The 16,257-nt window shown below is 38.6% G+C and overlaps 1 protein-coding gene across 2 annotated transcripts in view; it reads right to left on the minus strand.

The window, feature by feature from the left end:
• Positions 1-16,257, minus strand: part of SCP2 (sterol carrier protein 2) — a 29,115-nt gene that overhangs the window by 11,744 nt on the left and 1,114 nt on the right. For both annotated transcript variants that reach the window (XM_039319754.1, XM_039319755.1), the window contains 10 exons: positions 13,566-13,623; positions 11,965-12,036; positions 11,092-11,223; positions 10,313-10,380; positions 6,411-6,537; positions 6,059-6,122; positions 5,392-5,478; positions 4,358-4,508; positions 2,857-3,004; positions 699-806 (listed from right to left, as the gene is read on the minus strand). In XM_039319754.1, coding sequence (XP_039175688.1) covers positions 699-806; positions 2,857-3,004; positions 4,358-4,508; positions 5,392-5,478; positions 6,059-6,122; positions 6,411-6,537; positions 10,313-10,380; positions 11,092-11,223; positions 11,965-12,036; positions 13,566-13,623 — 1,015 coding nt within the window. The remainder of the gene's footprint in view (positions 1-698; positions 807-2,856; positions 3,005-4,357; positions 4,509-5,391; positions 5,479-6,058; positions 6,123-6,410; positions 6,538-10,312; positions 10,381-11,091; positions 11,224-11,964; positions 12,037-13,565; positions 13,624-16,257) is intronic.

A 16,257-nucleotide genomic window follows, 5' to 3' on the forward strand; every position in this document is an offset into this window, starting at 1 on the left:
GACAAGATAAGTGGAATAGGTACTGGCTAAACTTGGATGGCATACATGGATTATGGATTACACTGAGAAGTTAAAAAACATTCTGGAACACTTTTATATTGTTGCCAAGAAAATAATATGCCACACAAGGAGGACACAAGCTTCATTCAGGAGACAATTTAGTCTTAGAAATGTTATCATAATCTTTACCATAATATTTCTAACAAAAATTTTAACCAACACCTCTCAGTTTAGGGATTATATTTACCTATCCATGCATACGCTGAAATCAAAGTGAAGACAAGTGCTTCAATTTTCAAATTTCAGAAAAGAGTAAGTCATGAAGATAACTTGGGACAATTCCAAGAGCTGCTTAGCAAACCCTATGGAATGCTACCAGGCCTACAATTTCCTTGCCAAATATTTCAGCTGGCCAGAAATTATCTCTTGAAGTGGCTAGAAAAGACTTCTTTGTGTTTAAGGGTTTATGGACATTTCACCTTAATAGGGCATTTGGTAGGATTTCCTGCAAGATAAATCAGCATAGGATAACTGAATATTACCTACTATACCTTCTCGTCAAAGCAGTAGGTCTGTGTGGCTAATTATTGATGGCTGATTGCAACAGATAAGAAGGCCTAGTTTAGCCTTCTCTTTAAATAAAATTGCACATATTTTTTCCATAAACATACTTAAAAGCCTTATACACAATGAATTACCTGTAGCACCCAGTGGGTGTCCTTTTGAAATCAAACCACCGCTGGGATTTATAACCCATTTTCCACCGTATGTTGTGTCTCCTTTGTCAATCAGCTCACCGGCTCCTCCTTGAAAGAAAAAAAAAATAGTGCATATGATATCTTCCACTTCTAAATACAACTCCTGAAGTCTCTGACATTAACTTGACATTAATAACACAGAATGGTAATTAATTTAACAGGGACAGCACAACAGTATCTAGGCAATGATTGCTATATCCTTAAGTTCATAGAAATAAATTCTTTCTGCTCTAGTTACATTTATTATATTTTTATTGCACCTTTATTACCTTATAAATAACTCAAGGCAGAGAACATGTCTAATACCATCTCTTCCTATTTTCCCTGCAAAAATAACCCTGTGAGGTGAATTAGGCTGAGAGAGAGTGACTACCCCAGAGTCACCTAGATGGCTTTTATGCCTAAGGTGAGACTAGAATTCACAGTCTCCTGATTTCCAGGCCAGCACCTTAACCATTACCCTATAAAGCAATAAATCATATTGCTACATTTCCCATTTAAAGTTGGTGTGGATAAGGCTTCCAGTTTTGCATAGCAGCTGAGGGATCGCGGGGCTCCGCACCTTACAGCTGATTTTCTGCCTGTTAGGGGATCCTAAATGGGCCAGAAGATGCCACAAAGAGACAACAAAGAAGGAAGTCACGTGGACCACTGACAGACGGCGGTCGACCCAATAGGTCCGAGGAAAACCTTCCAGAAACCAACAGGAGAAAGGCTAGCCTAACTTCAGAGTCTAGCCCAAACTACAAGCAACCGAAGCCCAAAAGCACTATTTTAAGCTGATTGTAAACAATATGTTTGGATCTGGGTAAGAACATAGATTTTCTCTGTTCTACTTATTAACTAATTTCCTGGGGCTTGGCTGACAGCCCAGAAAACAGATAAGACATATGTAACCTTGAAAATTTTGAAACAACAGCTGTGAAAAGCTCTACTGTGCTTCTTATTCAGAAAAAAAAACCCCATTTCTTTCTTTTGGATTTCTTAATTGTAAAGCCTCTAGTCTAAAATACCAATATAGAAGAAGATCAGGAACAGAATTTCCTTATGGATAAAGATCAACAAATCCTTTTAATGTTGAAAACAATTATTCAAACTCTCATCACAGCCAATGAAGAATTAAGAGGCTACAGAAAAGAACAAAAAGGCAGCCCAAACTTTGACCACAACTAAAGAACCATCTATACAAAATACAATAGAAAAAGTGGAACATTTAAATACCATTTTTAAGATATGAGAAATGTAAAAGAGTTGGAATGGCTTGTATGAAGAAAATAGACTTAAAGATTTAAATGTAATCAATTTTGAGAAAATCTTAACTAATAAGAATGTTTTGAAGACTGTGGGAAAAACAAATTTAAATAAGAATGTTATAATATATTTTTATGTTAAAAAAATCAATAAAATATATTTACAAAGTTGGTGTGGGTAAGTTATATAGCTTGTTTAAGACCTCTCTTTGACAGATGTATAATATGTGTAAAAATATTCTTGTTACACAGAAGGACAGGCACTATTTTCAAATCTTTTTCGTGGCCTTTACCCAATGCTCACTATCTGACTTCAGCCTAATTTCAGACAGAACAACCATTCCCATATCCTTACATTTACCGACTACCTCATACAGTGATCATTTGTCATTACAACAATGATGAAAAAGTAACTTTATTACCAATCCTTGCATTTACAATCTTCCCATAAAGCAAAAGAAAAGTGAAATAAGATCATAAGGATAGTTGTGGTTTCATTGAGTGATCACTTTGCTTACCGACTGAGTTATTGGTCCCAACTGTGACTGTTAAACAAGGACTACTGAACTTGGAAGAGGGTGATTAACAGTCTCCAGTTAATTAAACCTATACCTTCAAAATCTTAAAGGCTAGTACTGTCTTCAAAGGTATTGCTAGCAAAGAGGAGCAGTCCACTGTGCTATTTTTATCTGTGTGATGGTGGGAAGGCATCAGAAAGGGAGAAGTTTCTAGCAATCAACTTGCCTCCAGAGATCAGTTTTGAAGATTGTTAAACAAAGGGAAAAGTGCATTTAATTGTGTGCTGGCTATGGCCAAGTTGTTTAGTAGTTCTAATATTTAAGGAATACCTTCAGGACAGAGTCCCAGAGCTTCATATGTAATTAATTCATTAGAAGAGAAACAGTCATGAAGTTCAATCACGTCCACATCTTCTGGTGTTAGGCCAGTTTTCGAAAAACAACTTTTTGCAGCCTCCTTTGTCATATCATAACCAATCTAAGAGCACAAAATACAACCAGAATGCAGTTCATTGAATGTTTCTGTTTTCTGAACTCCGTTTAACTGTCCTGAAGAATGGCTTTTTTAAAATTGAAATGCATGTATGCACACGCACACACACACATACACAAACTCCACTAATTAACCATTGGGATTATTATATAACCAAATGGACAAATATGAATTGACTGCGTATGCAGGGATTGACAATATTTAGACACTGCCCCAGTCAAGAAGCACTATTTTTGAGGAAAAAAATGAAATTATCAGAGTTTAAATATGCTATATAAAATGTGCTTGAAGTTTATGAATAATAAACGGACAGTATATGTTTCCCATCATTTTATACATATGTTCCAAATAACGTACATAAAAAGGCAACATATACATAAATAAATGCACTGAAAGCAACAAAAGAAAATTAAAAATATACATCCAGAAAATTAGGTACAGTACTTTTATTCTGAATTAAGCTACATTGTTATATGCTAGGGAAAAGGTTAATTTTAGGCATGATTGAAAAAAGTAGCTACTGAGCATTGTATTAAATATATTCACAGAGTTATGAAATTACAGAATTAGACTCTTCAAAAGTAATGAGTCATTTTACATCTGTTCATTCTCACTCTATGACCCATTCATATCCAACAAGCGGTGCTCTTTCAGCAATTCTGTATCTTTAATTAGATTTAGAGCATAGGATTAAACTGAAAGCTTCCTGCTTTCTCCATGGATCTCCTATCCCAAAGGATAAAGGTTTTCCTGTCCAGTTGAATCTGATTGTAGGGGGCACTGCTCATCTACGTTTCTTAGCAGAGGGAGCCAGCGTTTGTCAAAAGGCATTTTCCATGGTCATGTGCCAGCATGACTATACACCAAGGCGCACAGAATGCTATTACCTTCCCACCGAAGTGGCACCTATTTATCTACTCACATTTGCATGCTTTAGAACTGCTAGGTGGGCAGGAGCTGGGGCAAGTAACAGAAGCTCATCCCATTGTATGGCCCTCTAGTCTTGAACTAGGGATGTCAGCTTTCTAGCTGACAAACTCAGCATCTTTAAACACTGAGCCATTGCACCCCCTTCTTCCCCATAATATACTCTTTTTGTTTAGAAATCTCTTATTCTTCTCCTGGGGAGCTGTTGCCAAAGACAAGAGTCCCAGCTCCCACACTTGCTTGCTTGCTTTCTTCCCCACTTCTTTTTCCTTTTAAGATATATTATTTATATTATAGCAAGCAGGGGCTATTTTATCATTTCAGTTTGTGTCTAATCCTTAAATTATTTTCAGTATTTCATAGGTATATTTATGACACATGCAACTATATACAGTAAAAGGTCAGGCTTGCCATTTTAATGCAGCTATTTTCATCAAATGAGCTTGAAAAGTCAGTTCGCATCTCTTGGGCCAAAATTTCGACAGATTTCAGCTCCAATCCATTCTTCTTCACAAATTCTTCACTAGCAAGGACTACAGCTGCTGCACCATCTGATGTTGGACTTAAAACATACAATAAGGATTGGTTATGGACTATTCCACTCACTGAACAATTTATATGTGTAAGAAAGGGACAGCAAATATAGGGGCCACACCTCTGGATTTTACTCTGCTTTACCTATTTTACCAACAGCTTTACCAATTTTCAAGTTGTGAATTTCTGAGGTCCTGATTGGATGGGGGCAGTGGTAAGAGAAAGAATCACAAGCTGGTTTCAGGCCAGGATTTCCATTTCTGACTAAGGCATCCCACCACACTAGCTAGTTGAAAAATACTCTAGCCATGCAAGTGTTTTCCCCTAAAATATTTTTAAAAAGTGTACAGTGGCAGATGAGAATTTGACCAGTAATCAAATTTATACCACTGAAATTACAGGGCTTAAAACTGCTTAGTACAGGCATGTCAAACTGCTGGCCCACGGGCCAGATGCGTCATAGCAAAACCACGCTCACCCCATTGCCGGCAATGGGAAAAAAGTCCAGATACGTCATGCAACGTCACATGACGTCACAAGTTTGACATGCCTGGCTTAGTTGTATTGTAAAGCAATTATGTAGCAGAAATGTGCAAATGTGTTATTTTATATATTACTGTGTAGGAAATCTGAAATTTCAAGTACTACAGTATTATCACTATCATGTAACCACTTCTGTAACTTTTGAAGTTAACACATTTGTGTAAGACTCATGGATTAGTGGTTAATAATATGATATGTGCAAAGTTCCTAATTCAATGTCCAATTAAAAAAAATGTCTAGCAAAAAGGAAAGACTCCAAAGAAACAAAAGTAAATAGCCAAGAGAAAAAAATCAAGAAGAGAATACTGTAAGCTTTTTGATAAAAGGAGAAATGGGGTCATAAAAGCACTGTAGTGCTGAATTCTTACCAACACTGTAAGACTGTCAAGAAGTCAAAAATCTTGCGAGATTGTAACACTTCATCTAAACTGTATTCCTTTTGAAACTGGGAGTAACTACAGAAAACAGGAAGAACAAATGGAATCAGAACAATTCAAAAACAGAGCCACTGAATTGTTGCTTTTACTCTTCAAAATCTTAAAAGTATCTTCCCACAATAGGTCAAATTATCATACAATTTTGTAATGAATATCTCCTGCTGGTGCTTCTGCCAGCTCTTTCCACAAGTTTAGAAACTTTTTTGAAGTCTCATTTGAACAATGTAGTTGCATAAAGCAGCTTTGCTCAGGTCAGTCCAAGGACTACCTACCATAATACTCCTAATAGCAGCAGACTAAACTTTTTGTTGTTCCCAAGGAAGTACAAGAAAAGTATAGTTCCCTTCTGATGTGTATTCATATTCAGAGAAATATTGGCTCTGCTCAGAAGCTGTTTATTTAGAGCTTATCTGTGTCCGGTATTTATATCCTAATCCTTCATAATTTTATCTCTTTTTTTGAGCATGGAAATTTTTAGCCACCTTTATAATATCCCCCTCCCCATTTTAAATACTTCTTTGCTTTTTTTCCCCAACAAAACACAATACTTTTTTTTTTAGACTGGATTCTAACACGTTACCTAAAACATTGTACTTACGGATTGTTCACTGAATGCTTATGATTCTTCCAGGCAATTTTTGCAAAGTGTTCAAGCTTTGTCCCTAAAATAATCAAAAGCATATAAAATGTATATTTAAAAAAGCTGACTTCATAAGTTGGTTTAACTCAATTTAAGCAAAAACACTGTGCTTATTGCGACCTGATGATCTCAGAGGCTCAATCGAAATGAGTAAGAATCAAAACAATTAACAGAACTCCAGTTGACTGTATTCTGCTGTAAAACTGTGCCCCTATAGAAATCAGATTTTTGGGCACAAAGATCTTCACAGTGATGTGGCACATCATTAACAATGTTACAGTATACAAGATATCTTCCTATTTTAACATACCATATTTCTCCATGTGTTCTTTGCCAGCATGTCCAAACATTTGTGGAGCAAATGGGCTTGCTTCTATGCCATACTTATTTATCATAACTTCCAAATGCTTATCTGTTGGAATCACTCTATCATTAAACTGAAAGACACAAAACATATATTATGAATACCACAACAGTCTTACATTGAGCACACATAAAAAAGAAAAGACTTATTTTACCAATGGTTGGAGAAATGAACTAGGGATTAGTATGTAAGGATATATTAGTGAATGATGAACTCAGACAGCACATTTGTTGAATAAGCACTGTTGAATTGTATTAAAAAAATTAATAAAAACTTATATAAAAAAGGAAAAGACGCTATGACAGTTCACTTGTTGGTTATCAGCCATATATAGTCTTTTAAGACTGCATCATTTCATTTGCTTCTGAACCAAACATATAGGCAGACATATCCAACAATTTATAAAAATCAAATATATTAATTTTCTACTACAGAGTCAAGTGGGTAACTTATAAGCGAGTGAAATTTATAATGTTTATTTTCAGGTAAGAGTCAATACTGTATCATGTTAGGAGGTTCAAAGAAACAATAAACATCTATGCCAGGGGTGTTAAACTGGCGGCCTGCGGGCCAGTTGCATCATGTGGAGGCCACGCCCACTCCAGCTCCAGCAATGCAAAAAAAGTTATGATATGTTGCAACACATCACGTGACACAGCGAGTGTCATGCCCTGGTCAGAGCCTGAATCTACTGAGGAAAATGAACTGGAACTGGAGCCTATGGAGGGGGAGGCGTTGGCTTTGGAGGAATATGGGGAGGAGCAGGCCGAGGCAGGCCAGGGCCTTTCAGGATTGGGACAGCTTGAAGGCAGGGAAGAACAGGGGCAGGATGAACATGAGAGACACAACTCAGGCAATGAGTAAGGGCCATCCCCTCCTGATCCTAGAGCACAGAGAGTGGAGAGAAGGAGGGAACAACCCCGCCCCTCTCCACAAGGCACACCTGTAAGATGACCAACTTTTTTACAAGGAAAAGGAGGACACAAATAAATTGAAGAAAAAAATATCGTAAATAAAAGAAATATTTTATTCATTGCAACAATAATACAGACAACTTGTATGTGCAAAGTTTGCCAGCCGAGTGTTTTGGCGCGCTCAGCAGCAATTCCTATTGGCTTTCGAAAGCCAATAGGGGGAGTAGCACAGCTCATGCAAAAGTTGAAAAAAAAAACCATCAAAAAAAGGTGCCGGAATGCTGTTCTATGAGGGGAAAAAAAAGCCCTGCAGATTAGTCTTCAAATATCGAAAAGGAGGACATGAAAGAGGACACTTTTTGAGGGAGGACAGAACTTACAAAAGGAGGACTGTCCTCCCTAAAGGAGGATGGTTGGTCACCTTAACACCTGGGGACTGAGACTTAAGGAGACGTTGTGTGGAGGGGCATTTGTCAGGAACAAATGCTGAATTATTGGAGGTTTGAAAACAACTCTCTGATCTCTTGTTCTGTGTTGTGATCTCTACTTGTAAAACCTGAAACTCTGACCATTGGACTGGCTGACAAACTTGATTTAGTGCTCCAAACCTCAGACTGAATTTTGGTTTCTCTTCTGAAACTATTCAAGCAAGCTTGTATTTCCACGGACTCATTAGATTTCTTTGTTATCTACTTGGCCTTGAGTAAATTGCTGTTCGAATCTAAAAACTTTTGAAACTACTTGCAGCCAGAGGCTGCTGAAGGTGTGTATGTGTGCGCCATTACTTGTTCTGAGAGTTGCCAGAAACATGACAGCATTTGGGAAACATCTGGAGCAAATAAGGGGCAATTTGAACTGCCAGCTGACTATGTTGCCTCTCTGCCGTGCCCCGGGTCATCACAGCGAGTGTGATACCCATGATCTATACCATACCTATGATAAATCAAAATGCTACTATATAATGGAGCCCAATGCAAATCAGCAAAGATGTAAGTTGAACCAAACTAGCAACAGAGTATAAATGGATCAAATAAGGAAAGGGTATTTCAAAGAACCAGAGAAATCTATAAGCCACAACATCAAAATAATAGGCACATTTTTTACTTGACTACCATTTTCTAATTCTTGCTTTTCAGTCTCTTGCTTTAGATTTAAATTTTTATCTTAATACATTCTTTCCAGTATTTTTTCTGCTTTCATATCTACATGGCAGTTGATGTACAGTACAGGTACTCCTCGACTTACAATAGTTCATTTAGTGACCATTCTAAGTTACAACAGCACTGAAAAATGGGAGTTATGACCGTTTTTCACAGTTGCGACTTTTGCAGTATCCACATGATGTGATCAAGTCAGATGCTTAGCAAATGACTCAAATTTATGACGGTTGCCGTGTCCCAGAGTCATGTGATCACCTTTTGCAAACTTCTGACAACAAAATCAATGAGGAAGCCAGATTCACTTCACAACTGTGTTACCAACTTAACTGCAGTGATTCACTTAACAACTGTGGCAAGAAAGATCGTAAAATGGAGCAAAACTCACTTAACGTCTCACTTAACAACAGAAATTTTGGGCTCAATGTGGTCATAAGTCAAGGACTACCTGTAGTCCCTTTCTGAAGAAGATGTAATAAATATGAGGCCTTTAATAGGCAGCTTAGATTCAAAAATGCTTCTGGAAAGGAATAGCCAGAAAGTAAAAAGGTCACTTGGAATAAATCCTCAGTCAAGAGACCTACTTGGGGAATAACATCTCATCCTATTCGTTTTAGGCTTAAAATGGTTAGTTTTTTTAGAAAAAAGAAAAAAAATGAACAAATCTTAATAGCTATGTCTGCTGTGAATACCTAGCTGTATCAGACCCCTGCCTGATCATTCTGATCATATCAGCATTATCAAGGTTCCTGATCATGGGCCAGGCCCACTCAAAAGTTAGCTTCCCAGTAAAAAAAACCCAAATATTTTGGGAGCATTAATTTTCTCTTCTTTCACCATTCTCTTTATTCTTTCTGGATGCCTCTTTCTGTTTTGTGGGCTAACGCAAATAACAACATGTTCCAAACTTTGTTTCTAGCTCTACAACTGCCATTTATACGGAGCTTTGGCATTCAACCCCATATTTTTAGCTAGACAGAGATCAATGTTTCAGAGCTCCATTGCTCTGTCTCCCAATTCTTCCTGAAATACTCAGATGTAGACTGAAAGCCTTGAGAGAAACTCCAAACCACGGTTTTCCTAGAAGCCTCGATGGTTCCAATGAAGGGGGATTCTAGTAGACCAGAGAAAATTTGCTTTCTTCTTTCTGCCCCCTTCAGCTTGAATCACAGCTGCCTTCTGCTCCAAAAGGCCAGGCCTCTGTGCCACTTGCCTGGAGGATTGCTAAGAAAAAAACCTCAGTGGAATCTTATCAAGGATTACATTGCTAAGGCACAGTGGAACCTGGGGTCCTAACTAAAGATGGAAGTGACTGGGCCCCACAGTTTTATGCTATTGGAGAAGCAACAGATGGAAACTAATCATAGAGAGAAGCAACCTAGAACTAAGGAGAAACTTCCTGACAGTTGGAACAATTAACCAATGGAACAACCTGCCTCCAGAAGCGGTGAATGCTCCAACACTGGAAGTTTTTAAGAAGAGACTGGACAGCCATTTGTCCGAAATGGTATTCAGGTTTCCTGCCTGAGCAGGGGGTTGGACTTAATGACCTCCAAGGTCTCTTCCAACTTTATGATGATGATGATGATGATGTATTCATTTATTTTGTGAACTTGATTCAAGCTACTTTCCATCTATTGTCCAGACCTCTCCAACAGGCCCCTTAGGAGATTTATATATATATTTATATATATATTCTGAACCAGTTCTGGGTGGATTATCTCTTCAGATATCATCCCTTCCACATTTCCTGCAGAGCAAAGACTTGAACACTCACATGAGTTGCTGAAAGGGATCCTCTTGCCATCTTTTCAAATCCAAGAGCCAATACACAGTTAGCCAAACCTTAAATACAAAAATGATTGGATAATTATGCTTCAAGCTTTAAGAAAGAGGGAAACAGAAGGTAGATCAATCTGTAGCTCTCTAAATAATTGGTAGAAGAGAGGCAAGGATTAATCACCTTTTTCTTTCCCTGCTGCCCAAACTTTAATTAATCGGGGGGGGGGGGGGAAGCTTGGTTGACCAAGACTGGATTTTTCTGCAGAAGTATTTGGAGTTCCAGTCAGTGCGGACCCTCAAAACAAACGCAAGACTTGGAATTATGTGCATTAAATTTATGCTGTGAGCAGACAATATGACATCTGTGATACGAACTCTCTTAAACTAGCTGAGCTGATTTTTAGTTTGAAGCAAAAGTCTGGCTGCAACTACTCACCTTTTTACACTAACATTATTTCTAAGATGGAAAAATTCTACAAGGAAAAGTGGAGAAAAAAATTCCCAAAGCAAGAATGAAAAGGTTTGGAAACCTGCCAAAGGAACAGTTACAAAAAGTACTGACTAAAAGGATGCCCATACGTCTGCACATACTATATTCTTACATTTCTTATTTTGCATCTGTAAAGATTGTACATGAATAGTAAACATGCATTCAAAAGTGCAGAAAAAATGTCATATTTAATTCAGTACATCTTAGAGAATGTGCCAACTTCTCTCCTGACCAAGGGTTAAATACAACTATATTTTTCTTTGGGGTGAGCTGATGTAACTTACCTCCTTTTATTATTTGTCCTGCTAGAAACAAAGCTGTTGAACCAGTAGCACAATTGTTGTTAACGTTTATAATAGGGATGCCGGTTAGACCTAAATTGTGATAAATAGCCCGCTGCCCACAGGTTGAGTCACCTTTAGAATAAAAAAAAAACATGCAAAGTCAGTTTCGATAAAATACCATCATGTTCTCTAGCCTCTTTCTAAAGATGCTAAATTTCTTCATATTAACCTCTAAAGTGATACATTAATTTTTGGCATGACATGATGCGGAAATGCAGCCATTGTAGTTTGCCAGAGTTATGACTTAGCTGTATGATTCCAACCTCCTGTGATTTATTCTACTGTGGTTGCCCTGGCGTGGTATGAAATGTGAACTAGTCAGGGACCTTTCAGTGGGACAAAAATGGTCCTTATCTCAAATTGTAGAGAAACAATCAGATTCGCAGGTAGATTAAAAAAACATAGATTCAATTCACAATTTATCTGTACCTTCATCAAGTATATTTTCTTCAGTAAATTTTAAATCATGCAACAATCAAAATTGAAGACTGCAGGGTTAAATGAACTTTCCTGCAAAAACTACTGCAATAAAAATGGTTTCTCCTCCATTATCTATTTTATAATCAACTGCGCAGATGGAAAGGTTAAAGGTTGTCAGCAATTCTAGCAGTATAGAGAGCTTTGCTCTGCAATGTGTTGCAAGACACAAAAGTTTATCCTCGTGTTTTGCCTGTTATTAGAAGAAAGCCCTAAACACTTGTTAGAATATTTATAAATATGTTATAAGCTCTGCTTCAAGGAGGAGGACACAAGCTTCAAAAGGGCAAAGGAGAATCAGGATAAAATGTGAGCTTTACTAATACCTTCACTTACCATATACATAGCCTACACATGCCTGCTCTACAGATGAGTACGGAACGCCTGCATCAGCAAGAGCCTTTTCACCTAAATAAGATTTTAAAAACATATTACAAAATCTTGATCAGAAACTTACTGTACAATCCTGCATGGACAGTTAAGGTGTATGTAAAAGGCCAGATTTCGTAAGTGAACAATGTGCAAGCATACTCTCTCCCCTCTTGGGCAGATTAAATAAACTGCTAGTTTCAAAACTTTGGGTCAATCCAGACAAGGCATCTGTTGTTATCATAACTTTTGGTTACAGGTAGTCCTTGATTTACAACTGCAACTGAGCCCGGTGGTTAAGCAGGTCATCATGTGACTGCATCTGATTTTATTACTTTTTGCCATGATTGTTAAGGGAATGCAGTGGTCATAAAGCAAATGCAGCAGTCACTAAGTGAATACCATGGTCTTTAAGCAAAGCCACTGCTTCCAATGGACAGTTTTGCTGGAAATCCGAAATAAGCACTGGTTTCCAAAAAAAACCAAAACAAAAAAAAAACCAACCCTATGATAAATCGTAGTCACGTGACCACAGGATGGTGCAAACAGCTGTAAATGCATTTAAAGGAATGACAATGTTTAAAGTATTGAGAGATGACTAATCATTGGCGCCAAGAGAGAACACTTTAGAATTAGCTCAAACCCCAAAACAAGTGAGCAATTTCCTTTAAAAGAAAAGAAATCTTACAATTAAATACCACAAAGGAAACCCAGACCCTTAAAACTGCCATCTCGAATGTAGATGAACCCAGGAAGGAGAGGGTACACCTCAGGAAAAGAACCATTTAAAGGACAAGTCAAACCGAATTTTAAAAGACCAAAGAGAAAAGTTTTTTTTTCCTTTCTCTCATTTCCACTCCCCCTCCCCTGAGCCATTCTGGCCAAACTGCCAAAACAAAAAGAGTATTAATTGCTACCGGTCAAAACAGACACAAACTAGAAAGAATTAAATTAACAAAAAATCCTTTCAAAAATCAAAATCATAACCTCAATAACTTGAGGGGTATAAGAACAGGACCCCCTCGCCTTGGAAAGTCACTAGCTAGTCCAGGAACCTCCGGTGTATTGTATGGTGTCTGGTTTCTGTAAATAAACCTATTTTCTGGCAGCTTGCTTTGTTCTGTGTCATTTCTTCTGCCTGAGCCGAAGGTCTGCTTCCCAGCTGGAGACCCAAACCAGAGAAAATCTTCCCACAGTATGTTTACATTAATGTTATATTTTAAAATAAGTATATTACAGCGGTATTTATTGTACCCTACCTACTCTTCTGAAGCAGAGACCTGATCAGAAAGGGAACTGTATAAAATGAAGATAACTTAAAGTTCACACACACAGCAATTCTTCTATTGCCTTTTTCTATTGCCTCTCTTATGTAGATAATTATATTTTCATACCTCTCTAGCATAAACAGGTGAACTTAAAACCCTGTGGTTTGGAAAACATGGCTATTGGCAATACAGTACTGCTTAACTGTTTATGCCACTAGCTATGTATCTGGAGCACCAAGCAAATAGCATTATGTGTCACTGGCTGTGCCCAAGTTTTAAATATGATAGACGATATGTTACCTGCTTCCTTTGCCATATCTGGATAATCGAAATTTTCCCGGCGGCCAGGCTTTTCAAACTATTAGAAAAAAAGCAAATGTGGAAGATGCTTATGACCAAAAAAGGCCTTCAGGTCTAAATCATTGTTAGATTTTTATTTTCTTTTTACATATATATATATATATATAAACTCAAGGTAGTGAACATACCTAATAACCCTGCCACCTCCTATTTTCTCTACAAGAACCCTGTGAGGTAGGTTGGGTTGAAAGAGAGTGAGTGGCACAAGGTCACCCAGCTAGCTTTCCTGGGTAAGACAGGACGAGAAGTCCTGGTCTCCCACTTTCTAGCCTGGCCCTTAATGACTACACCAGTGGTTCTCAACCTTTTTAATGCCGTGACCCCCAACCGGTCGTAAGTCGAGGACTACTCAACCAGTCGTAAGTCGAGGACTACTCAACTGGTGCACCACTGTTTGCAGAATGGAACTTTTGGCGGGCTTAGCAGAGCAGAGACAGTCTGGACAATTCCTATTGGCTTTTGAAAGCCAATAGAATTAGACTCTATTCAAAAGCCAATAGAATAAAAGGGAGTAGCACAGCTAAGGAAAAGGGGAAAAAAATGGCGGACTGCGTTGTTTGGCTACCCCCGTGAAATGGTCATTCGACCCCAAATGGGGTCTCAACCCACAGGTTGAGAACCACTGGGCTAGACCAAATTGGCTCTATTTTCAGAGTAATTCAAGCTAACCTTGAGAAATCCTCAAGTTATAATGGCAATTGGGACTGGGATTGCCTTTGCTAAGCAATGCAGTTCTAAAGTGTGATGTCACCTGACTGCATCACTTAGCAACGGCAATCCCAGCTGCTATTGTAACCCCAAGACATGCGGGTTATTAAGCAGGAAAGCAAAATGCGTCCCAGGTAAGGAGCACAGGGGTACTGTGGGAGATCCTGGGCAGCTTGATACAAGCCATGCACAACTTGGGGAGGACAGGGCTGCCTGCACGGATATCTGCAAGTGAGAGCAAGGAAGCCCAGAGATGGAGGACAAGAATGAGTGTGTGCGAGTACAGGGAGGGCCAAGGAAGGAGGGCACAGCACCAAGTGACTTGAGATCTCACAACAAACCTGTGAAGTGGTTTTGACTGAGTGAGAGTGACTGGCCCAAAGTCTCCCATCTGACTTTCATGTCTAGAGCAAGATCAGAACGCACAGTCTCCTGACAATACAGGACCAGAACCAAGAAAATAAATAATTAGGTACATCTAAAGGACAACGACTCAAAGGTATCCATGCTAATATTTAATTTATTGTGCAACCTCTGGGGAAGCAGGTTTTTAATCCATGTTGCCTAGGACTTATGGACTGTTCCAAATTCCAAATTACATTAACAAGATGTTTATATTCTGTATTCAGGATAACTGAGGAGAGAGGCAAAGAGAGTTTGGTGTACAGCCATGCACAGTGTTCACACATCCCTTAAAAGACAGCCCTTTACAGGTAGTCCTCGACTTATGACCACATGAAGCCCAAAATTTCTGTCGTTAAGCAAGACATTCGTTAAGTGAGTTTTGCCCCATTTTACAACCTTTCTTTCCCCAGTTGTTAAGTGAATCACTGCAGTTGATAAGTTAGTAACTCGATTCTTAAGTGAATCTGGCTTCTCCATTGACTTTGCTTGTCAGGAGGTCACAAATGGCGATCCCATGACTTTGGCATCCAGCAACGGTCATAAATAAGAATCAGTTGCCAAGCATCTGAATTTTGATCACATGATCATGGGAATGCTGCAAAGTTTGTAACTGTGAAAAACAGTCATAAGTCACTTTTTTCAGTGCCACTGTAACTTTGAATGGTCACTAAATGAACTGTTGTAAGTTAAGGACTACCTGTAAAGGGCTGTCTTTTAAGGGATGTATGAACACTATGCATGGTTGTACACCAGGGGTGTCAAACTCGTTGTGTCACGTGATATGTCACGACGTATCGCAACTTTTTTCCCCTTGCTGGACCTGTGGTGAGCGCGGGGCTTCCACATGATGCATCTGGCCCCAGGCCGGCAGTTTGACACCCCTATTGTACACCAAACTCTCTTTGTCTGTCTCCTCAGTTATCCTGTTAATATAATCTAGTGTTTCTCAACCTTGACAATTTTAAGGCATGTGGACTTCAACTCCCAGAATTCCACAGCAATGCTGGCTGTGGAATTCTGGGAGTTGAAGTCCACATGCCTTAAAATTGTCAAGGTTGAGAAACACTGATTATAATCTGTAATTTGGAACAGTCCATTAGACCTAGGCAACATGGAGTAAAAAACTGCTTCCCCAGAGGTTGCACAATAAATTAAATATTAGCATGGAGAGTAGTCTGTAGTACGCTGAGTATTCTAACTTCAGTCTCCATTTGTAGTACAGGAATAAGTTGTGACTTTTCTTACAGAGCTCTTTGTCAGAAATGTCTAAACAACATGATGCCAAGGACTCTCTCAAACGGAACAAAACCATTAACATTTATAATAGCTTGGGAACTGTACAGAAGTGCAATTTCTCAGTCCAGTTGTGATCTTGCAAGGGGATCCAGATCATCCATCAAGTTGTAAAAAAAAATCCTATTGAGCACAAATCTCCCCCACCTCCACCAGTAGTAAACCTAACCTTTCAATGGGCTTGGAGAGGCCACCGCTCCCTCTCATTCTAATCTATGTTACAAGG

This window comes from Crotalus tigris, unplaced genomic scaffold (genome assembly GCF_016545835.1).
Source record: "Crotalus tigris isolate CLP2741 ecotype Arizona unplaced genomic scaffold, ASM1654583v1 scf7180000023617.9722795, whole genome shotgun sequence".
Classification (NCBI taxonomy): Eukaryota; Metazoa; Chordata; class Lepidosauria; order Squamata; family Viperidae; genus Crotalus; species Crotalus tigris.